The sequence below is a fragment of the Rattus norvegicus genome, chromosome 1 (assembly GCF_021556685.1).
Source record: "Rattus norvegicus strain SHRSP/BbbUtx chromosome 1, alternate assembly SHRSP_T2T, whole genome shotgun sequence".
NCBI lineage: Eukaryota > Metazoa > Chordata > Mammalia > Rodentia > Muridae > Rattus > Rattus norvegicus.
Window position 1 is genome coordinate 104,247,844 of NC_141534.1, and position 23,896 is coordinate 104,271,739.

The 23,896-nt window shown below is 38.7% G+C and overlaps 1 protein-coding gene across 2 annotated transcripts in view; it reads left to right on the plus strand.

The window, feature by feature from the left end:
- Znf431l3 (zinc finger protein 431 like 3) overlaps window positions 1–23,591 on the plus strand; it is a 43,693-nt gene extending 20,102 nt beyond the window's left edge. The window contains exon 5 of one of the 2 annotated variants that reach the window (XM_087547967.1): window positions 19,685–23,591. In XM_087547967.1, coding sequence (XP_087404093.1) covers window positions 19,685–20,037 — 353 coding nt within the window. In that variant the 3' untranslated portion in view covers window positions 20,038–23,591. Of the gene's footprint in view, window positions 1–6,219; window positions 8,759–19,684 lie in introns of those variants that run through there. The other variant, XM_087547900.1, reaches the window with a different exon arrangement.
- The last annotated feature ends 305 nt before the right edge of the window (window positions 23,592–23,896 follow it).

Consider the following 23,896-nt stretch of genomic DNA (forward strand, 5'->3'; position numbering starts at 1 on the left):
TAGAAATGTTGAACTTAAGTTTTTTCCATTTGTACAGGGGTAATGCACTGTATTAAATATGTAAGGTCTTATGTACGTGGGTTTGATTACAAAAACTAATAAAGTATTCTCTAAAAAAAAAAGAACACATCCTAGAAAGAAACAATGAATATAAGCCGTGTGGTAAAGACTTGAAACCATTCATACTGGAGAGAAACACTATGAAGTTATTCAATATGGTGAAGTGTTTTCTATCTCCAGATAGAAAAAAAAAATATTGCTGGAGACAATCCCTAGAAATATGATTGGTATGATAAACCATTTTCACAATACAGTTATCTTAAAATAAATCAAAGAACACATATGGAAGAGAAACCCTGTGAATGTAAGCAATGTGGTGAAGACTTTTCATATTAAGGTGAACGTCAAATATGTAAAAGAATATATAGTGGTGCAAAACTGTCCAAATGCAATCAGTGTGATAAAGCCTTTTATGTCACAGATCACCCCAGCCGGCGTGGTAAGGATTCAGTGTGGACAAACAAAAACAAACAGAGGCAGTTTGAATCTGAGTGTATTTTGCAGCTCTCAAGGAAAGGTTTTTATGCATATAGAAATAGTTGTTACAATTCTGAAAAGATCTGTTTAGTCGAGCAGTTAAATAGAACAAATGCCATCATACTCATTTGGCACAAGAAAATACAAAATCGTCCATGTATTTTATCTTCTATGAAGTATGTTCAGTGAAGCAATAATCGATGGAAAAGGTAACATCATTATCACTTGACACAATAAAGCACGAAAATCATTGAAGGATAATGGCATCTTTCCAAGACCAGGTTCATAAATTTTTTATGGGCATGTATTAATAATATCTAATTCCTATGTAAGTTAATCAGTTTTTATGGGCAATCACCAAAGATCAAGTTCCTATCTTTTTATCAATCTGCAAAGTATAATTTATAACTATTTCAGTTCTTCTCTTAATGTAATGCTTTCTTTACCAATATGCCAAGACCCACTTCTGATGACATACGCATGGGCATATAATATCATTTATTGTTGAAAAGAGTTTTTGTCTGTCTTACCACTATTATGTTGTTTTGTAAATGATTTGTGAAGTAAAGCCCCTACTTCCTCAGAGATAAGGTTAAAAAGTCCCAGTCTAGGCTATCAGGAACATCTCGTAAATAAGAAAAAGATACAACAGACAAATTGCCAAGCAAACTACGGCTCAATATTTTGTTCTGGGCAAGAGTTCTACAACAGGTTCCAGGAGGCCTCCTCCTTTTGGAGTTTTCACCTCAATTTGTGGAACTTGTCATCACGATTCTACTGGGTTTCTTGTGGCACATTTTACATCTCATTCATTTTCAAAGGCATGCAAAAGAATCATCCTGGGAGAAACCTTATTAAAGTATTTAATATTGTAAAGCCTTTGAACACTTCTTTTTTATTTGATTGAATTTTTTTATTTACATTTCAAATAGTATTCCCTTTCATGGTTTACTGGACATAAGCCATCTATCCCATCTTTTATAAGGGTGTTCCTCTCCCCATCTTCTCCCCCTTGGGAACTTGATGGTTAGAGAGATTGTTGCCAGGCTCAGAGAGAGGCCATGGTCCGTGTGATATGGGATGGAGCACACAGGTGAGAGGCTTTGCTGACTGATATTAAGATATCTGTCAGATATCTTGGTCATTGCAGTGCCGTATCTAGTGTGAGGTAAAAGCCAACTTGTTCTTTTATAATTATAAAGTAACACCCCTACACTGGAGGCGGAACCTTAGCAGGACCGAGGGCTTCTTCTTCCACTGGTGCCCCAACAAGGTCTTCCTCTGCTACATATGCACTTGGCTCATGGGTCAATCCATGTATGTAGACTTTTGCTAGTGGTTTAGTCCCTGGGAGCTCTGGTTGGTTGGCATTGTTATTCTTTTCCCTGGGAGCTCTGGTTTGTTGGCATTGTTGTTCTTATGGGGTTGCAAGCCCCTTCAACTCTTTCAACCCCTTCTTTAATTCCTGCAGTGTGGGGTCCTGTTCTCAGTGCAATGGTTTGCTGCTAGCACTCGCCTCTGTATTTGACATACTCTGGCTGTTTCTCAGGAGATACCTATATCTGGTTCCTGTCAGCATGCCCTTCTTAGCTTCTTCAATTTATCTAGTCTTGGTGGCTGAATATATGGGGTACATGTGGAACAGGTTCTGAATGGTTGTTCCTTAAGACTCTGCTCCAAACTTTGCCTCCATATCCCCTCCCGTGAATATTTTTGTTCCCCCTTTTAAGGAGTGACGCATCCACACTTTGGTGGTCCTTCTTTAGCTTCCTGTAGTCTGTGGATTGTATCTTGGGTAATTTGAGCTTTTGGTCTAATATCCACTTATCAGTGAGTGTATATCATGTGTGTTTTTCTGTGATTGGGTTACCTCACTCAGGATTTTCTAGTTCAATCCATTTGCTATTATTTCTATCTTCCTGTATCTGTTGAAGCCTGTTTTGTGCCTGATTATATGGTTAATTTTGGAGAAGGTACCATGAGGTGCTTTGAGAAGAAGGTGGATCCTTTTGTTTTAGGATCAAATATTCTATAAATATCTGTTAAGTCCATTTGGTTCATAATTTCTATTAGTTTCTCTATATCTCTGTTTAATTTCTGTTTCTGTGATCTGTCCACTGATGAGAGTGTTGACATCTCCTACTATTATTGTATGAAGTGAAATGTGTGATTTGAGCTTTAGTAAGGTTTCTTTTATACATGTAGATGCCCTAGCAGTTGATGACTTTTGGTTACAAGTTGATTTTATTTGATGTTAAAATGGCAACTCCAGCTTGATTCTTTAGACCATTTGTTTGGAAAGCTGTTTTCCAGTCCTTTACAATGACTTATTGTCTGTCTTTGTCTCTGAGGAGTGTTTCCTGTGTACCGAGAAATGTTGGGTCTTCTATACGTATCTGGTCTGTTAGTTTATGGCTTTTATTGGGGAATTGAGTCCATTGATGTTAAGAGATGTTAAATAATACTGATTGTTGCTTCCTGTTACTTTCATTGTTAGAGGTGGAATTATGTTTGTGTGTCTCTCTTTTGGTTTCATTGCAAGGAGATTACTTTCTTGCTTTTTCTAGTGTGTAGTTTCCCTCTTTGTGTTGTACTTGTCCATCTATTATACTTTGTACAGCTGGATTTGTAGAAAGATATCGTGTAAATTTGGTTTTGTCATGGAATATCTTGGTTTTTTTTCATCTATGTTAATTGAGAATTTTGGTGGATATAGTAGCCTGGGCTGGTATTTGTGTTCTTTGAGGGTCTGTATGACATCTGCCCATGATCTCGCTTTCATAGTCTCTGGTGAGAAGTCTGGTACAGTTCTTATAGCTCTGCCTTTGTATGTTTCTTGACCTTTTTCCCTTACTGCTTTTAATATTCTGTCTCTGTTTTGTGTATTTGGTGTTTTGAGTATTATGTGACAGAGGGAATTTCTCTTGTGGTTCAATCTATTTGCAGTACTGTAGGCTTCTTGTATGTTTATGGGCATGTCTTTCTTTGGGTTAGAGAAGTTTTTTCTATAATTTTGTGGAATATATTTACTGGCCCTATAAGTTGGGAGTCTTCACTCTCTTCTATACTTATTATCCTTAGGTTTGATCTTCTCATTGTATCCAGGGTTTCCTTTATGTTCTGGGCTAGGAGCTTTTGGCATTTTACATTATCTTTGACAGTTGTGTTAATGGTTTCTATGAGATCTTCTGCCCCCGAGATTCTCTCTTCTATTTCTTTTATTCTGTTCAGCTTGCATGTATATGTGGGCTTTCTGTCGTTTTTATTGTTATTGAAGTCCATGCAAATCTGAGAGGATGCATGGGATTATTTCTATCTTGTATTTGAGACCTGTTTTGTGACCAATTATGGAGTCAGTTTTGGAGAAGGTACAAGTGGTGCTGAGAAGAAGGTATATTCTTTTCTTTTAGGGTCAAATGTTCTATACATATCTGTTTAATCCATTTGGTTCATAACTTCTGCTAGTTTCTCAATATCTTCATTTAGTTTCTGTTTCCCTGACCTATCCATTGATGAGAGTGGATTGTTGAAGTCTCCTACTATTATTGTGTAAGGTGAAATCTGTTCTTTCAGCTTTATTAAGTTTCTTTTGTGAATTTGGGTTCCTTGCATGAGACATATAGATGTTCAGAATTTAGAGTTCATCTTAATGGATTTTTCCTGCCCCTGAGATTCTCTCTTATATCTCTTGTATTCTGTTGGTGATGCTTGCATCTATGACTCCTGATCTTGTTCCTAGGTTTTCTGTCTCCAGGGTCGTCTCTCTTTGTGATGTCTTTATTGCTTCTATTTCCATTTTTAAATCCTTGACGGTTTTGTTCAATTCCTTCACATGTTTAATTGTGGTTTTCTGTAATTCTTTAAGGGATTTTTGTGTTTCCTCCTTAAGTTCTTCTACCTGTTTGCCTGTAAGGTCTTGTATTTCTTTAAGGGAGTTATTTATGTATTTTTTAAATTCCTCTGTCATCATCATGGGACGTGATTTGAAATTAGGGCTTGCTGCTGTGCCAGGAACTGGGTTCTGATGATGCCAAGTGGCCCTGGGTTTCTGTTGCTTAGGTCCTTGCCCGTGCCTCACGCCATCTGATTATTTCTGTTGTTAGCTGGTCTTGATGTCTCTGACAATGCCTTGACTCTGCTGTAAGCCTGTGTGTCAGCACTACTGTGGCACCAGTACAGAGAGCTGTGATACAGAATCAGCTCAGGGTACAGACTGCTGCTCAGTTCCTGTGTCCAGAGGGCTCCAGGCGGGTTCCACTCATGCCAGGAATGTGAGCAGAAGTGGTCATCTCAGCTGTGCTCTCAGGAGTGTCAGCACTTCTGGAAGACCAGTTCTTTCACAGGTGGAACTATGTACAGAGAGCTGTGGGACAGGGTCAGCTCAGAGCACAGATAGAAATGGGAAGGATGCTATCTCACACTGCTCCGGTTGGGTCTATTGGAGCAGAAGTTGTGGTCTTACCTATGCTCTCAGATGTGTCAGCACTCCTTGGAGACTAGGTTTCTCCCAGGGGGTCTGGGTACACAGAGTTATGACAGTGCGTCCAGTATGATATTTTTTTACATTCCATTTTTAAATGTAGGATCCAAGATTTATGAACATTTTTAGTACCATTTTCCTTGTGTCCCAAAACTTGGAATGCTTTGTATTTATTTCCATAGCCTTTATTTCTGGTATAATGCATATTTTTTCATTCAGTAGAGAGTTGTGATAGCTGCACAGTTTCCATGAGTGTGTGTGCATTCTGTTGTGTCTGTTGTTGTTGATGTCCAGCTTTGATCAGTGATAGTCTTATCAGGTGCAGGGACTTATTTCACATTTCTTCTATCTGCTGTGACCTGCTTAGTGTCTGAGTACATGATCAGTTTTTGATAAAGACTAATGAAATGATGAAAGAGATATATATTCTTTTGTGTTTGTATTAAATGTTCTCTAAATATTTAGTTACTTTTGGTATAAACCATCTGTTAGATCAAGAAAAATACAAAAATTTTAGGTGTAAAATAGTCAAATCTCCTTTTTTGCATGCCTAGGTATATATTTCAATGATTCTTTCCCTCCATGTTGAAAAATATTGTTGTCGTTAATTGTAACACTATATTACTAGTAAAGGATTTAAGGTCAAAGAATGTAATTAAATTAATTAGTTGAAAATCCTTCACATTATTAACTGAATCGGAGTATCCAAAACATTTTATGAAAATAGGTTAATATGACGGAAATCAATGCAGATACTTACATCAAATCATTGTACTAAGGTTTCAGACCCCTATGGAAGTGTTAGGGGGAGATTTTCAGAAACTATAGTGACAATAATGACAATCCCCTAGAAAGGTAGTATCAACTAAACTGCACCCTGGCCATTCTCACAGAGTAGCCAACCAAAATAAGAATATACAAGGGGTGGTCTGAGGCCATCCGCACATATAAAGCAGAGGGCTGACAGATCTCTGGCTCCCATGGGAAAAGATGTGGCTAGTCCTGAGAGACTCAATGCCCTGGGAAATGAGGTTGTCCTATGGGGGCACCCTCTCATAAGCAAAGGGGATGGGGGATGGAGTGGGGGACTCTGGGAGGGGGTACCAGGAGGGGTCCACATTTCAGATGTAAATAAATGAAATAATTTAAGACTATGTGCATTAAGCATACTAAGAAATGAAATTCTTGATACCATTCCACAGTCCCTTACACACAAATTCCGTGGGGAAGAGAGATGAACACCCAGGAGTGCCAACATCCTGGAACTCCAGGACAGACTGCCACCTCTGCACACCTCTGCCCACCTCTGCCCACAACCCTGGTCCAAGGGGAAACTGCACAGTGCCTCTGGACACAGGGATATAGAAAGAGCCGCCGGTACCTGTGGTTCTGGTCTGTGCTCAGGACAGAACTGAAATGGCCAAACAGCTCCCTGCACCCAAATCCTGTGAGGGAGAGAGCTGGAACCTCAGAATTGTGGATACTACTGAGAAGTCAGAGGAGACTACCTTCTGCCCACAGTCCAGACCCAAGAGGGAATCGCCAACTGTGCCCACTGGGTGCAAGGACCTAGGAGCAATCAGTGGCAGGACCCTTTGATTCCTGTCCACTCCTAGAGCTGGAAGACAGTCTGCAGAAGTGCTGACAAGCCTGAGAGCAGAGCACCTGTTCTCAGAAAAGGCTGAATGAAAACAGGAAAACAGTTCTACAGGAGTGCTGACACAGAGGCCTACAGCTGGCTCAAGTCACTCTCAGAAACAGCAAGACAAACACACACCAGAGACAACCCAATAGCTAGAGGTAAGCGCAGGAACCTAAGTAAAAGAAACCAAGACTACTTGGCATGATCAGAGCCCAGTTCTACCAAAGAAAATATGGATATCCAAACACACCAGAAAAGCAAGATTTAGATTTAGAATCACATTATTTGATAATGATGGAGGACTTTAGGAAAGACATAAAGAACTCACTTAAAGAAGTGCAGGAAAGCATAAGTAAAAAAGTATTAGCCCTTAGAGAGGAAACACAAAATTCCCTGAAAGAATTACAGGACAACACAACCAAACAGGTAAAGGAATTGAAAATGGAAATAGAAACAATAAAGAAAGCACAAAGGTAGACATCCCTAGTGATAGACCTAAGAAAGAGAAAAAGAGCTGTAAATACAAGCATCACCAACATAATACAAGAGATAGAAGAGAGAATCTCAGGGTCAGAAGATACCATAGAAAACATCAACACAACTGCCAATGATAATGTAAACTGCAAAACGCTCCTAGCCCAAAACATACAGGAAATCCGGGACACAATCAGAATATCAAACCTAAGCATAATAGGTATAGAAGAAAGGAAAGACTCCCAACTTAAAGAGCCAGTACATATATTCAACAAAATTAGAGACGAAAACTTCCCTAACCTAAAGAAAGAGATGCCCATAAACATACAACAAACCTAGAGAATTCCAAATAGATTGGCTGAGAAGAGAAATTCCTCCCGTCACATAATAGTTAAGACACCAAATGCACAAAACAAAGAATATTAAAAGCAGTAAGGAAAAAAGGTCAAGTGACATATAAAGGCAGACCTTTAAGAATTACACCAGACTTCTGACCAGAGACTATGAAAGCCACAAGATCCTAGACAGATGTCGTACAGACCTTAAGAGAACAGAAATGCCAGCCCAGGTTACTGTGTCCAACAAAACTCAATTAACATAGAGGGAGAAACCAAGATATTCCATGACAAAACAAAATTTACACAATATCTTTCTACAAATCCAGTCCTATAAAGGATAATAGATGCAAAACTCCAACACAAGGAGAGAAACTACACCATAGAGAAAGCAATAATATAATTTCCTTCCAATGAAACCAAAAGAGAGACAAACAAACATAATTCCACCTCTAACAAGGAAAATAACAAGAAGTGACAATCACTATTCCTTAATATCTCTCAACACCCATGGAATAAATTCCCCAATAAAAAGACATAGACGAACAGACTGGATACGTAAAGAGGACCCAGCATTTTCTGCATTTAGGAAACACACCTCAGAGACAAAGACAGGCACTACCTGAGAGTAAATTGCTGGAAAACAACTTTCCAAGCAAATGGCCGGAAGAAAAAAGCTGGAGTTGCCATTCTAATATAAAATTGACTTTCAAGCAAAAGTCATTAAAAAAACATAAGGAAGGACACATCATATTCACCAAAGGAAAAATCAACCAAGATGAACTATCAATCCTAAATATCTATGCTCCAAATACAAGGGCAACTACATGCATAAAAGAAACCTTACTAAAGCTCAAATCACACATTGAACCTCACACAATAATAGTAGGGAATTGCAACACCCCATGCTCATCAATGGACAGATCATGGAAACAGAAATTAAACAGAGACATAGAGAAACTAACAGAAGTTATGAACCAAATGGATTTAACAGATATTTATAAAACATTCCATCCTAAATCAAAAGGATATACATTCTTCTCAGCACATCATGGAACATTTTCAAAAATTGACCATATACTTGGCCACAAAACAGGCCACAACAGATACAGGGAGATAGAAATAATTCCATGCATCCTATCAGTTTACCATGCACTAAGACTGGTCTTCAATAACAACAGTAATGAGAGAAAGCCCACATATACATGGAATGTGAACAATGCTCTACTCAATGAGAACTGGTCAAGAATGAAATAAAGAAATAAAGTAAAGACTTCTTAGAATTTAATGAAAATGAAAAATAATCCCAAAAGGAGTAAAAGGCAGGAAAATAATCAAACTCAGGGCTGAAATCGGCCAAGTAGAAACAAAAAGGACTATAGAAAGAATCAGCAAAACCAGGAGCTGGTTCTTTGACAAAATCAACAAGATAGATAAACCCTTAGGCAGACTAACCAGAGGTCACAGAGAGTGTATCCAAATTAACAAAATCAGAAATGAGAAGGGAGATATAACAACAGAATCTGAAGAAATTTTAAAAAATCATCAGATCCTACTACAAAAGACTATATTCAACAAAACTGGAAAATCTGGAGGGAATGGACAATTTTCTAGACAGATACCAGGTACCAAAGTTAAATCAGGAACAAATAAGCCATGTAAACAACCCTATAACCCCTAAAGAAATAGAAACATTTATTAAAAGTCTCCCAACAAAAAAACAGCCCAGGACCAGATTGGTTTAGTGCAGAATTCTATCAGACTTTCATAGAAGACCTCATACCAATACTATCCAGACTATTCTAGAACACAGAAACAGACAGCACTACCAAATTCCTTCTATGAAGCCACAATTACTCTTATACTGAAACCACACAAATATCTAACAAAGAAAGAGAACTTCAGGCCAATTTCCCTCATGAATATTGGTGTAAAAATATTCAATAAAATTCGTGCAAACCAAATTGAAGAACACATCAAAACGATGATTCATCATGATCAAGTAGGCTTCATCCCAGGGATACAGGGATGGCTTAATATATAAAAATCCATCAATGTAATCCACTATATAAACAAACTCAAAGATAAAAACCACATGATCATTTCAGTAGTTGCTGAGAAAGCATTTCACAAAATTCAACACCCCTTCATGGTAAAAGTCCTGGAATGATCAGGAATTTAAGGCCCATATCCTAACACAATAAAAGCAATATACAGCAAACCAGTAGCTAACATCAAACTAAATGGAGAGAAACTTGAAGCAATCCCACTAAAATCAGGGACTGACAAGGCTGTCCACTCTCTCCCTACTTATTCAATATAGTTCTTGAAGGTCTAGCCAGAGCAATCAGAGTACAAAAGGAGATCAAGGGGATACAGATTGGAAAAGAAGAAGTCAAAATATCACTATTTGCAGATGATATGATAGTATATTTAAGTGATCCCAAAAGTTCCACCAGAGAACTACGAAACCTGGTAAACACCTTCAGCAAAGTGTCCTGGTATATAATTAATTCAAATAAATCAGTAGCCTTCCTCTACAGAAAAGAGAAACAAGCCGAGAAAGAAACTAGGGAAATGACATCCTTCATAATAGTCCCAAGTAATAGAAAATACCTCGGTGTGATTTTAACCAACAAGTGAAAGATCTGTATGACAAGAACTTTAAGCCTCTGAAGAAAGAAATTGAAGAAGGTCTCAGAAGATGGAATGATCTCCTATGCTCATGGATTGGCAGGATTAATATAGTAAAAATGGCCATTATACCAAAAGCAATCTACAGATTCAATGCAATCCGTGTCAAAATTCCAACCCAATTCTTCATAGAGTTAGACAGAAAAATTTGCATATTTATCTGGAATAACAAAAAACCCAGGATAGCTAAAACTATCCTGAACAATAAAAAGACTTCTGGGGGAATCACTATCCCTGAACTTAAGCACTATTACAGAGCAATAGTGATAAAATGTGTATGGTATTGGTACAGGTAGACCAGTGGAATAGAATTGAAGACCTAGAAATGAACCCACACACCTATGGTCACTTGATTTTTGACAAAGGAGCCATAACAATCCAATGGTAAAAAGATAACATTTTCAGCAAATGGTGCTGGTTCAACTGGAGGTCAGCATGTAGAAGAATGCAGATCGATCCATTCTTATCACCCTATACAAAGCTTAAGCCCAAGTGGATCAAGGACCTCCACATCAAACCAGATACACTCAAACTAATAGAAGAAAAAGTAGGGAAAAATCTCGAACCCATGGGCGCTGGAGAAAACTTCCTGAACAAATCACCAATGGCTTATGCTCTAAGATCAAGAATCAACAAATGGGATCTCATAAAACTGCAAAGCTTCTGTAAGGCAAAGGACACTGTCATTAGGACAAAATGGCAACCAACAGATTGGGAAAAGATCTTTACCAATCCTACAACTGATAGAGGGCTTATATCTACAATATACAAAGAACTTACAAAGTAAGACTGTAAGGAGACAAATATCCTATTAGAAATGGGGTTCAGAGCTAAACAGAGAATTCACAGCTGAGGAATGCTGAATGGCTGAGAAACACCTAAAGAAATGTTCAACATCTTTGGGGCAAATGCGAATCAAAACAACCCTGAGATTCTGCTTTACACATGTCAGAATGACTAAGATCAAAAACTCAGGTGGCAGCAGATCATTGCGATGATGTGGAGAAAGAGGAACATTCTTCCATCATTGGTGGGATTGCAGACCAATACAACCATTCTGGAAATCAGTCTGGAGGTTCCTCAGAAAATTGAACATTGAACTACCTGAGAATCCAGCTATACCTCCTTTGGGTATATACCCAAAAGATGCCCCAACACATAACAAAGTCACATGTTCCACTATGTTCACAGCAGCCTCATTAATAATAGCCAGAATCTGGAAAGAATCCAGATGCCCTTCAACAGAGGAATGGATACAGAAAATGAGGTACATCCACACAATTGAATACTACTCAGCTATCCTGAGAGACACAGCCAGAATATGGCAAATACATACACAAATGCCAGCAGCAAACCACTGAACATGGAATGGTATCCCCGTTGAAGGAGTCAGACAATGGATTGAAAGAGCTGAAGGTGTTTGAGACCCCATATGAACAACAATGCCAACCAACCAGAGCTTCCAGGGACTAAGCCACTATCCAAAGACTATACATGGACTGACCCTGGGCTCCAACTCCATACTTAGCAATGAATAGCCTAGCAAGAGCACCATTGGAAGGGGAAGCCCTTGGTCCTGCCAAGACTGAACCCCCAGTGAACATGATTGTGGGGGGGGAGAGCTCTAATGGGGGGAGGATGGAGAATGGAACATCCATATAGAAGGGGAGGGGAAGGGGTTAGGGGGATGTTGGCCCAGAACCTGGGAAAGGTAATAACAATTGAAATGTAAATAAATACCCAAGTTAATAAAGATGAAGAAAAAAAATTTTAAAAAGTTCTTTGGTTAGATGTAAACACCAGCCCTTTCTTACCAAGCCTGATAATTGTTTGAGGAAATCTCATCTATCAGGTACACATAGGAGGGATCACGGGAAGACTGAGCATGTGATGAGTTTACTGCATGCAATCATACTTTTAATACAGTTATCAGAAAAAACATATAATGGATGTTTCCAGAAAGCGCACAACTGTAGTTGGCAAGATACAATGACATTTGCAAGCTATACAGAGTACACAAGGTTAATGTCTGAAAATAATTGTTTTGTGAAGCTTCTATATCCTTTGCTGACTTTCTGGTAATAGAGAACTATATATAGGGGCCTGAATGTTCCACTGTTGGAAATATTTCTTCTGGTATTAGGAAACTAATTGGACAAGAACTTGGGGCAAGAACTATTGACTCTACACTTAAAATTATGTGGCACATACTTCTCAAGCCAAACAGGCTAGGCCATCTCCAGGATTCACCACAATTCAACCCATTTAAATACTTTTATTTCATAGCAATTCAAACTTCAAAGCATGCATAGAGTAGCAAACAAATTCCAGGGCTCTAATGCTCTTCGGTATTACCAATGAAAGTTTCTAGAGACATTTATATAGACCACATTTTACACATCCAATTTGAGAGAAAAACTCATTAAAAAAATCTTTGCTAGGTTTTGTTGAGCAATGAAAGGATAATTATGTAAATTTGTTTAGTATTTAATTTTTCAATGTGCAAGATACGAATATAAATTAAAAACGTGTTACGTGATCATCTTTGCCTAGGAAATGATATGATCAGTAGTAACATATGCATTCAAAAGAGACAACATAGCAAGGACCAGCAACTCAACAGTCACACCCTAGTTCTGAGATTTTATCAACACTTTCCACAGTCACCAGTTTTACAGCTGATTTACTCTTGGTAGGGAACCTGTTTTTCATGAATCCATGACTCAATCTCCCCATTCATTTTCTATTCTATATGTTTAGCATTTGTAGACTCTGGGTTTTCTTGGTCTGTCTTCCATAGATCATCTTGTCATTCATTCAGGTTTCAACGATAGGTTTTCAGTACCCTGAGGAACATAATCTTGGATCCAGTGAATTTCTGAATCTGGCCAGTTCCCATAACCTGCCATAACATCTCTCCAAAGTACTGTGATTATGAATTTGTTTCAGAAGGATGTAAACTGGTTTTGTAGCAGTAGGCTGTCCTTGCCCTGACTTTAAACAATTGTATAAAAACTAGAAGATTGAATATTCTGTAGGAAAGTTACATTACTCTTCTCCAACTCCTGCATTTTTAAGTAAATTTTAAATTTTTCATTAAATCTTTCCAGAAACAATTGATGCTAAGAGTTGTAAAAAAATACCTGTCATGTGACTCAGTTAGAACAGATTGTTGGTAACCTTTTTGAAAAAGTTTGGCAGTATATGGAGGAGAATTGTCAGTGTTAATACTTTACTGAGGACTAAAATAGCAAAGTATCTGAATAAAAGGGTGACCATAACTTTACCTGCTTCTCCTGATATCAGAACAGCAAAAATGAGCAAAAATTAAGTAGGCACAATCTCCTGACCAAACAGGGGATGTGAGTAACATCCATGTGCAAATATGATTTATAGTAGCCCTCTAGGAGTTACAGCATAATTGAGTAAAGGCATGATATTATTGATTACACATGAAGCGTATTTTTAGCTGTCAGGTGACCCTGCTGTTTAGTTAGAGAAAATTTCACTTCAATACTGAAGCATTTTGATATAACTAAGCATTTATGAGATTCTTGTACTTCCTTTTATTTATTCATTCCTAGGAAATTGACAGTGGTAAGGGAATCTTCCTCTGCATTTTCCTTATTCAAAACTCCTGAAATCTTAGAATGTAACCTTATATAACCAAAATAAAGTATATTTCCCTGTGTCTGCAATTCCTGTTGAATCACTTTTGTAAAGTATGAATTGAGGTTCCCGATGAAGTAATCCATATTGATTCTAAATGCTTCCTTACTAGCACTGCATATTGTGTATCACAATATAAGTTTAGAAGTTGAGGGTAACATTTACAGCAAAGTTAATCATGAGTAGTTCCATTTGTTGTACCAAAGCACCCAAGTGAGCAAAAATCAGTAAAGTATATCTAGAAACCAGGGCAGTATTACCATATTTGGTGTCATTTACAAAGAAGCCAGTAACTTATGCTATGCATGTGTCGCAACATTTATTTGTTCGTAAGCCTTAAGAGGATTTGTAATATGTCATTGAGCATCATTATACATGTATTCTACTGCTAATCTTGCACAAAGTTATAGGCATATTATTTTGCTGATTTCTGTCAGTTTAGTCTTGACATATTTCTGAATAATCGTCATATACTGTAAATATTCATCCCCTCCCAATAACACAAGCCTTTGCTAGGATCTTCCAATCAGAGGAGACAAAATCATCTCCACACATCAAATCAAAGACATAGAATAAATATAAACGGAATAGTCTATGGATAGTGAGCACAAGCTTACTTAACATCCTTTATAATCTTGAATGAGGTTGGTATATAATTTTAATTTGCTGCCCCAGTTTATCAGGATAGATATATCATTCACATGGAAGATAGTAAATCTCTCCATGTCTTGTTTCATCTGGTGGACTTTATACAGAGCCTTTCAAATAATAGATGTGTAGTGTAAAGAGTTGATTCTTTTATCTGCAGGGTACAAATTTCCTTAATAACTTCAGTGAAAGATGTAGTGAAGCAGCAGAAATGTCAGGAACTTCAGTTGATTATAATGGTTAGGAGTGGAGGAAATTGGAGGTGGAGGGTAATAGTGTAAGGCAGGAGGTAAACTATAAATTTCATTTTAGAGAGAGACACTAGATATCTCTCTGTCTCTCTCTGTCTCTCTCTCTCTCTCTCTCTATCTCTCTCTTTCTCTCTCTCTCTCTCTCTCTCTCTCTCTCTCTCTCTCTCTCTCACACACACACACACACACACCACAAACAAGCTAGCACACACATTTAAGTTCCTATTTTTCTTCTATTCCCAGTGTTCTGCTTTTTCCTGCTCATTTTCACTATTGATTTTAGCTGTGTCACTCTTGTCTACCTATTTCCTTTCAAAGCTGATGATAATCAATAGGAATTGTTTTTTCAGGCCCCATTGAATGCATCAAAATCTCCCTTAATTGTTCTTCCTAAGGTCAAATATTGGGCACAATGGCAAACAAGAGCTGAGGGGAAGCAGTGAAATGAATGAGGAGTCATTTATATATGGACCACTCTGAATCCATCCTTTGAAGTAATCTAAATTTTTTAGGTATTAAAATCAAAAGTTTTGACATTTGGCTGCCTATCGCGCGCCCAACGTCTCGCCAGCAAGAACGACGCACGGACACCAGGATCCTTCTGCAGCAAAGCATTTATTGCATCTTGAAGAGGAGAGACCAAGCCCCAGAATGGCACTGCTTATATACACCCTAATGTGGCATGTCCACGCCTGATTGGTTGCTTACCCATGATCTCATTAGGTACGCCCCGGAGTGGGCAAAGACCTGGCACGAAGGCACTCTTGCTCATGCGCACACAGTTAACTTCCTGAAAGGAAGTCGGCTGGCGCGGCGGAGGCCAGCGCCATCTTGTAATGGCGAAAGCTATCCCAGCTTTCCACGTGGGGCGCAGTGGAAACCAGCGCCATCTTGTGGTGGTGAATGTTATTGCGGCCCTCTACAGCTGCCAATAGTCATTTTTTAAAATATGTATTGAAGTCACAGTTTGTCTTAACACTATATATGTGTGATCTAAGTTCTCCCAAATGGTGCTTTATTAGCTTAGCCCACTGACAGATTAATAGTGTGGTGGTGATAAAGTAAAAGTAGGAGACAAATTCATCATCATGGCACTTTCTCTGTATTTTCCACAGACAAAACTATCCTGAAGGGCAGGCATGGTAATTCTAGATTCTTATGTTTCAATGATGTAGTTGATAGATTTTGTGGAAATTTCGATCAAATGGTTTCTTGCAATAAGAAAGGGGAGATGCAGACTTTATATAAGGTTATTTTGGAAAATGAGAAGTTCAGTGTAGATTCATGGGCAAAATGCCAGTCTCTATTTTCTGGCAGGTTCTCTAGACAAGATCACTTAATCTTTAAATAAATAACCTTGACATGGCTATCAGCATATATGCTGCAGTGGGTGCCTGAGTTAGGCAAGACAGTGCATTGGAAGGGACTAGTGTTGTAACACAGAACAGTTTTTCAGCATGCCTTAGGGAAATGGAAAGTTCTAGCATCTGATTTCTTTCTGTATCTCTGTTTTTTATCTCCTATCTTTCTCCAACTCCTTCCATGATTGCTACTCCTAAATGCAGATCCTAGCCAATTTTATCCCTACAATGCTATTTGAACTCTCATATTGTAAATATATTAAATTAATACCCACATATATGCTGTGGGAGAATGGAGACCACCAGGACCTTGTTAAAGTAGAGTGGGTCCAAGACCCCAGAACTCGGGTCCACACATGAGATGGTAGATGCCTCCCTTGCTTCCTGCCAGGAAAATGTGCCACATTATCCACATCGGTCATTTGACCCAGAACAGAATTCTTCATAGTAATGAGTATCAAGACCCCCTGAGCAGTTATCCAATAATCTCCCCTTTCCTTGAGTTTCCTTCCTGCAAAAGGTCCTTAATCTCTGGTCTACCCTGAAGTGTTGGGAGACATCCACTTTCTATGGTGAAGAGCAAACAAACAGTATGGATAAACATCAACTGTCTGTTCCATTGAAATAACCATGGGGAGCATGAAGAAGGCCTTTGCCTACAGAGCTGCAGCCTAAGTTGAATGCAGAAGGCCTCTCTATGCTTCCAAACAATCACCTCTTAAACTAAGGACAATTACCCATGAGTTAAGCCAGAGTTCCTCATTTCCCTACACTGGGTTTGTAGTTGCTTTCAGGCCACAGGTCTCCAATGGTCCTAGCATCTTTGAAGGCCTGTGGACACTCAATCCTTCATTCTTGACTCCTCTGTTCACCCCTATGGATCATTGGTCACCAGGACAAATAGGTCATGAGTGACAGACTTGGGGTTTAGAGCCTCTGTGAATACCAACAGAAATGACATATTTGGATCAGCTTCAAGGGGAAAGGCCAACTTTAGGGGGGGCGTATCAAGAGTTAAATAGTTTGAGGGGAGGGGGCTATGAATGTTCAGGTTGAGCAGAGGTCATTGGCTAAAAGGTAAGCTATTGAAATACCTCCTTAGAATGTGGAGACACTCCAGGATTCTCAGGTGCTAGCTGAGTGTGTTCTAGTTAGGAGAAAAGAAGCTGAATGTGTAATCTAGCTGAAGCTATGTGACATTTCACAGGTAGAAGGTGTGGAGTCCTGGATCCCCCAGTTTGAGAAGAGGAAGTCTTCCTGAACAAGAGAATCCACCATTTAGCATATTCATTAGAGTAGAGATTACCTGTGTCTCCTGTCTGTCATCACTCATTCTAGGCATCACTGACAAAAAGCTGAAAATGAATTTTAATGTGGGCATGCCTGGTGCCACTGTGGTTAGTAGTTCAATTCTTCAATTCCAATTCCTGCAACCTCCAGACATAGAGGCCTTTTGGAGGCATCACCTGTGTTTGTGTATGAAAAGCAAAGGAAATTGTTGAGAATTGTGGAGATGGTTTTAGGTCATTAGGGACTCTCAATCCTGGTTCAGCATTCTTCCAGTGGGCAGTGCTGGGTTCCTATTATTTTGTCATGTTCATTGTAAGTCTACTTAGCAAATAATCTCCAGTGGTGTGCAGTAGGAGGGTTAGGAAGAGAGTGGGCAGCTGCAAAGTTAGAATGAAGGATAACAAAAGTGTGGAAATGGGATTATAATGTAAGTAGATAAAGATAACAAATATTGAGTCTTCCCATCCCTAAAAGTAGGTTGAAAAGTAGGGTATAGAGGGCCTAACCTACCTTAGACAGTAGAAACTGAGGCCTTGAGAATTACATAAAGAGAAAGGAGCATACTACCAAATGTACCCACAGCGATATTACCCTCCTTAGTAGAGAGGATTTAAGTATATATAAACATAAGAAACATTGAGGCTTTTGATCTTAAATTATAGGTTGAAAAGCAGAAGATTGTGAAGAAGCACTGTCTCAACAGTTAATATTTGTTTAGACATCTGTAGTTGCTTTGAAATGCTTTATTTATCAAAATATGTGTGGGTGTTTGTTTGGTTATATTAAAATTCTCTGGGAGAGAGGTCAAGCTATACCTCTAACAGTTTCTAGTTATTGAACCAAGGACATGCTATTTTGGAGAGGCAATGCATTTGTGTTGATAGAAAAGGGGAAAAGGCTTTAGATCCGGTCCACAGTGATATGGATCCAATATGACATGGGAAGACCCCTTGAGAATCTTGGCTATAGTAAGAAAAATTTGAGAAAATCAAATAAGACAGGAAACTTGATCTACTGATTCCTTGACATGGGAACAGCACAATAACTCTCTTAGACCTAAAAATGTCTTTAGCCAAAACTTCAGCCACAATTGTACAATAAATCGTGTTGGTCATGGAATTCTTAAGATTTGTTGTACCCTCCTTTATATGGCATAGATGAAAATTTATCACAATTGGTAATTGAAAAAATTAACTCATACAAAAAGCAGTTGTCTTTTGCCTGCTTAAACAAAAAACAAAATTCATCCTTAACTGATCTGTACACTTTGCACAATCTATACAGATATCATAATGGTACTAAAATTTTGGTTGTGAGATTCATATATTACAGAATGTACAGCTTTGATAAAATTCACCCTCAGAGAAGCTGAACTGACCTGCTGTTCCAGCCCCCTGATTCCTGATTCTATCCAGAGACTTGCTTCAGGAATTATTACTGATTCCAGATGATCTGTCCTCATCCAACTGTTCAGATAGATACAGTCAGAACTTCAGTCAATCCCTGAGCCTTCTAAGCATACAGAGACTGGATAGCAGATATTAAAGCTATCTTTAATCCAGTCTAGCCAAATTTTAAAAATTTTTCTACCCTTCCCAACCCATTTAAAACATTTTCTCCCATCCCTATTCTGTAGAATGAAGTCATGGAGAGTCATCAGCCTAATACCTTGGTTTTGGGTGTCTGGTTATGGTTATTTTACAAATTATAGATAGGTTGTCATTTTAAGTGACAATTTGGAAATGTCATAATTTTGAACAGGGAGGAAATAGATATGATGCATTACTAATTTTATTCTTGAACAAAACATTGTATAGCTATAATCTTAAATTGATAGAAGTCTTTGTATTTGATGCAAAATTGAACTTATAATTTCTTATGTTGGCTCAGAATTTATATATTGATATAGGATTAAGGTTTTCATTGGTATGAATCAGTATGTTGATACAAAATTTCAAATTAATATTGTTACTCTTAGATAGGCATTATGACTATGCAACTCATTTAAGAATATGGGGCTTTGACCCAGTCCTAAGTACTGTTATTACAAACTGTTTATGAGAACACAAGTTAAGGGCCAGATATTAAACTCATGGATATGTTAGAATCTGATTTAGTTATAATGAAGTGTTTTGAGTTACTGAAATAGATATGGGTAAGAGTAGGTAAGGTTTAACAGTTCAGATATACTTTATATAGATAGATAGATAGTCTTAAAAATATCATATATCTAAAGAATGTGACATTAATGTTATTAAATTACTAAGGATCATTTGACAATGAGACATGTCTGCTATTGACAGCTTTCCAATTCTCCTCCAAAGAAGAAATTTGTCCTGCGCTATCGTCTCACCAGCAAGAACACACGCGGACACCAGGATCCTTCTGCAGCAAAGCGTTTATTTTCTTGAAGAGGAAAAACGCCGCGGCCCCAGAGAGTGTTAGCTTTATATCCCCCAAAGCAATGTGTTCCTTCCTGATTGGCCGCATAGCCATGATCTCATTGGCACGCCCCGGGGTGGGCAAAAACTTGGCGCAAACACACCCTTGTTTACAGGGAGGAGCTGGGCTGCCGCAATGGAAGCCAGCGCCATCTTGTAACGGCGGAAGCTATTATGGCTTTCCACAGAAATTGAGCATAAAAACTTCAATATAGAGTTGCTCCAGTAATGACAAGGTAGCAACTGCACAAAAATTATCCTATTCATCATCAGACAAAATACTGTTCAAAAATGACAAACAGATGTGGGACAATTGACTACTGAGCTCTGCCAAGACAGGTTCAACCAGTCCTTCATATCCCTGATTCATTTAAGATCTGTCAGGTGGCTCTGGGCCAGAAGCCTGAAGACTGGTGCTGTGACATTTTGAGAAATAGGGGACTGTCCAGGTAGTCAGTTGCCTCTACAATTGTATAAGTTTTAGAAGCTATGTATTTCTGCTTCCTTGATATGTGCATTGTATTTAACTCATTCTCAGATTTCTGACATGGTTGAAGACAAGTTACAGTCTCATAATCAAACTCAAGTCATTTATCATTGAGAGATATGTTATGGAATTAAAAGGATGCTGATACAGGTCAAAATCAGAATGCAATTCAGATACAGATTTATAAGCTCTTCAGTTAGGTCAGGTTGTAGACTACTTTACTTAATTGATACACATGATGGATGGGATGTTAATTGTTTATCATACTTTGTAATTTTACATAGTTGTTATGGTTATGCTTAATTTATATTTGAGAAAAGAATCCTGTTTTGACAGAAAACTTAAGATTCTGGGATTGGTTCCAATGCTTTGAATTAATCTGACCCCCTAAATCAGGAATCTGTGTGTCTAAATGCTGAAGGTCCTTGTATCTAATTGGTTTTGATTGATCAATAAAAAGCCAACAGTCAATGGCTGGGAAGGTAGACTGAGGCAGGACCTTTAGATTTGTGGGACTTGGAATGCAGCATAAGGAAGACAGAGTATCACCATGACTCACTGGATAAGGATAGATAGCAGGGCCTTTGGACTTGTGAGGAACTTGGAGGAAGAAAGACAGAGAACTGCCATGACTCAGGGGAGTGGCCACTGGCCACTTTTGCAATTGGACCTGGATAGCAGTGGAAGGTTTACGAGTCTCAGGAATACTGGAGAGGAGCATTTGCTAGCAGGGGAAGGTTTAGAATTGGAGTCATTGAGCTAGTCATGGCATATCATAAATTAACTGACATGTGTATGTCTTTTATTCAAGAATTCAAAGATATCCTAGGTAGATGGCTGGGAGAGTAACCTGCCGGGAGCCAAACCGGTGTAGCTAAACTCTACACTACATTTGTCAGTTCCATCCTTGATTAATCAGTGAGCATAGAGCCATCCTTTCATTCAGTGGGGTGGTATCAGACATTCCTGGCAGAAACCCAATTAGATCCAGGCTAGTCTTGAGGAAAAACAGAAGGAAAGTCCTTCCCTATTATTATCAAGTAACACTGGTCTTGTGAGTCTTTCCACCTGACCAGATGGGTTGTATATGTGTTGGCTCACTCCAATGATGGACACGTATGATGGACTCCAATGGGAGACGTATCCTGGCTAGCATGGATATTTAGCACATTGAGTGCAAGCAATACCAGATTTAAGAGGGATTAGGTACATCCTTTCTCACTGAGAACAGACAATTCAGCCTTGTTGGGGAACAGATTACACAATCAGGTTACAGTTTAGGGACAGGCCTTGCTTCAACTATTGTGGATCCACATGGATACTGAGCTGCACATGTGCTACATGAGTGCCTTGGGTTTTGTTCCAGCCCATATGTGCTCCATTTTTGGTGGCTCAGTCTCTGAGAGCTCCCAGGGATCTAGGTTAATTGACTCTATTGTTCTTCCTATAGAGTTCTTAGATACCAAATCTCTTTTTATTTATATTTTTATATATTTCTTTACTTACATTTCAAAGGTTATTCCCCTTCCTGGTTTGCTATCCATAAGCCCCCATTTTCTCCCCTCCCCTAGCCCCACATGGGTGTTCCCCCTATACATTCCCCTTTTTGCCCTCCCCCATATTCTCCTGCACTGGGGGTCCAACCTTGGCAAAACCAAGGGCTTTCGCTTTGACTGGTGCTCCAACATGGCTATTCTCTGCTACATATTCAGTTGGAGCCCTGGGTCAGTCCATGTATAATCTTTCAGTTGTGTCTTTGTCCCTGGAAGCTCTGATTGGTTGGCATTGCTGTTTTTATGGGGTTGCAATGCTCCTTCAACTCTTTCAATATTTCCTCTAATTCCCCCCAAGGGGGTCCTATTCTCAGTTAGGTAGTTTGCTGCTAGCATTGACCTCTGTATTGGACATGCTCTGGATGTGTCTCTCAGGAGTGATCTATATCCAGTCCCTTTCCCCATGCATTTTTTAGCTTCATCAATCTTATTTAGTTTTGGTGGCTGTATAGATATGGGCCACATTTATGTCATGCTCTGAATGGCCATTCCTTGAGTCGCCGCTCTAAACTTTGCTTCCATATCCCCTCCTATGAATATTTTCCCCTTTTAAGAAGGAATGGGAGCATCTGCATTTTGGTCATCCTTCTTCTTGAGTTTCCTGTGGTCTGTAGATTGCACCTTGGGTAATTTGAGCTTTTTGGCTAATATCCACTTATCAATGGGTGCATACCAAGTGTGTTTTCTGTGATTGAGTAACTGCACTCAGGATGATATTTTCTAGTTCATTCCATTTGCCTATGAATTTCATGAAGTCATTGTTTTTGATAGCTGAGTAGTACTCCATTGTGTAGATGTACCACATGTTTTAATCCATTCCTCTGTTGAAGGGTATTTGGGCTCTTTCCAGCTTCTGGCTATTATAAATAAGGGTACTACGAACATAGTGGAGCATATGTCTTTGTTATATGTTGGAGCATCTTTTGGGTATATGCCCAAGATAGGTATATCTGAGTCCTGAGGTAGTGTAATGTCCAATTTTCTAAGAAACCTCCAGACTGATTTCCAGAGTGGTTGTACAAGTTTGCAATCCCAAAAACAATGCAGGAGTGTTCCTCTTTCTCCACATCCTAGCCAGCATCTGCTGTCACCAGAGTTTTTTACCTTAGCCATTCTGACTGGTGTGAGGTGGAATCTCAGGGTTGTTTTTATTTGCATTTCCCTGATAACATAGAATGTTGAACATTTATTTAGGTGCTTTTAGTCCACTAGATAATCCTCAGCTGAGAATGTTTTGTTTAGCTCTGTATCCCATTTTTTAATAGGTTGATTTGGCTCTCTGGGGTCTAACTTCTTGAGTTGTTTGTATATTTTCCATATTAGCCCTCTGTCAAATGTAGGATTGGTAAAGATCTTTTCCCAATCTGTTGGTTACTGTTTTATCCTAATGGCAGTGTCTTTTGCGTTACAAAAGCTTTGCAGTTTTATGAGGTCCCATTTGTCGATTCTTGATCTTAGAGCACAAGCCATTGGTGTTTTGTTCGGAAATTTTCCTCAGTGCCCATGTGTTTGAGATGTTTCCCCACTTTTTCTTTTATTAGTTTGAGTGTATCTGGTTTCATGTAGAGGTCCTTGATCCACTTGGTCTTAAACTTTGCACATGGCAATAAGAATGGATTGATTTGCACTCTTCTACATGCTGACCTCCAGTTGAACCAGCAACATTTGTTGAAAATGCTATCTTTCAATCGAAATGTAAGTAAGAAATACTCAAGTTAATAAAGATGGAAAAAAAGAAAAAAAAAGAAAATGCTATCTTTCTTCGATTCAATTGTTTTCACTCCTTTGTCAAGGATCAAGTGGCTGTAGGTGTGTGGGTTCATTTCTGGGTCTTCAATTCTGTTCCACTAATCTATATGCCTGTCTCTGCACCAATACCATACAGTTTTTATCACTATTGTTCTGTAATACTGCTTGAAGTCAGGGATGGTGATTACCCCAGAAGTTCTTTTATTGTTGAGTAGTTTTCCCTATCCTGGGTTTTTTGTTATTCCAAATGAATTTGCAAATTGCTCTTTCTATCTCTATAAAGAA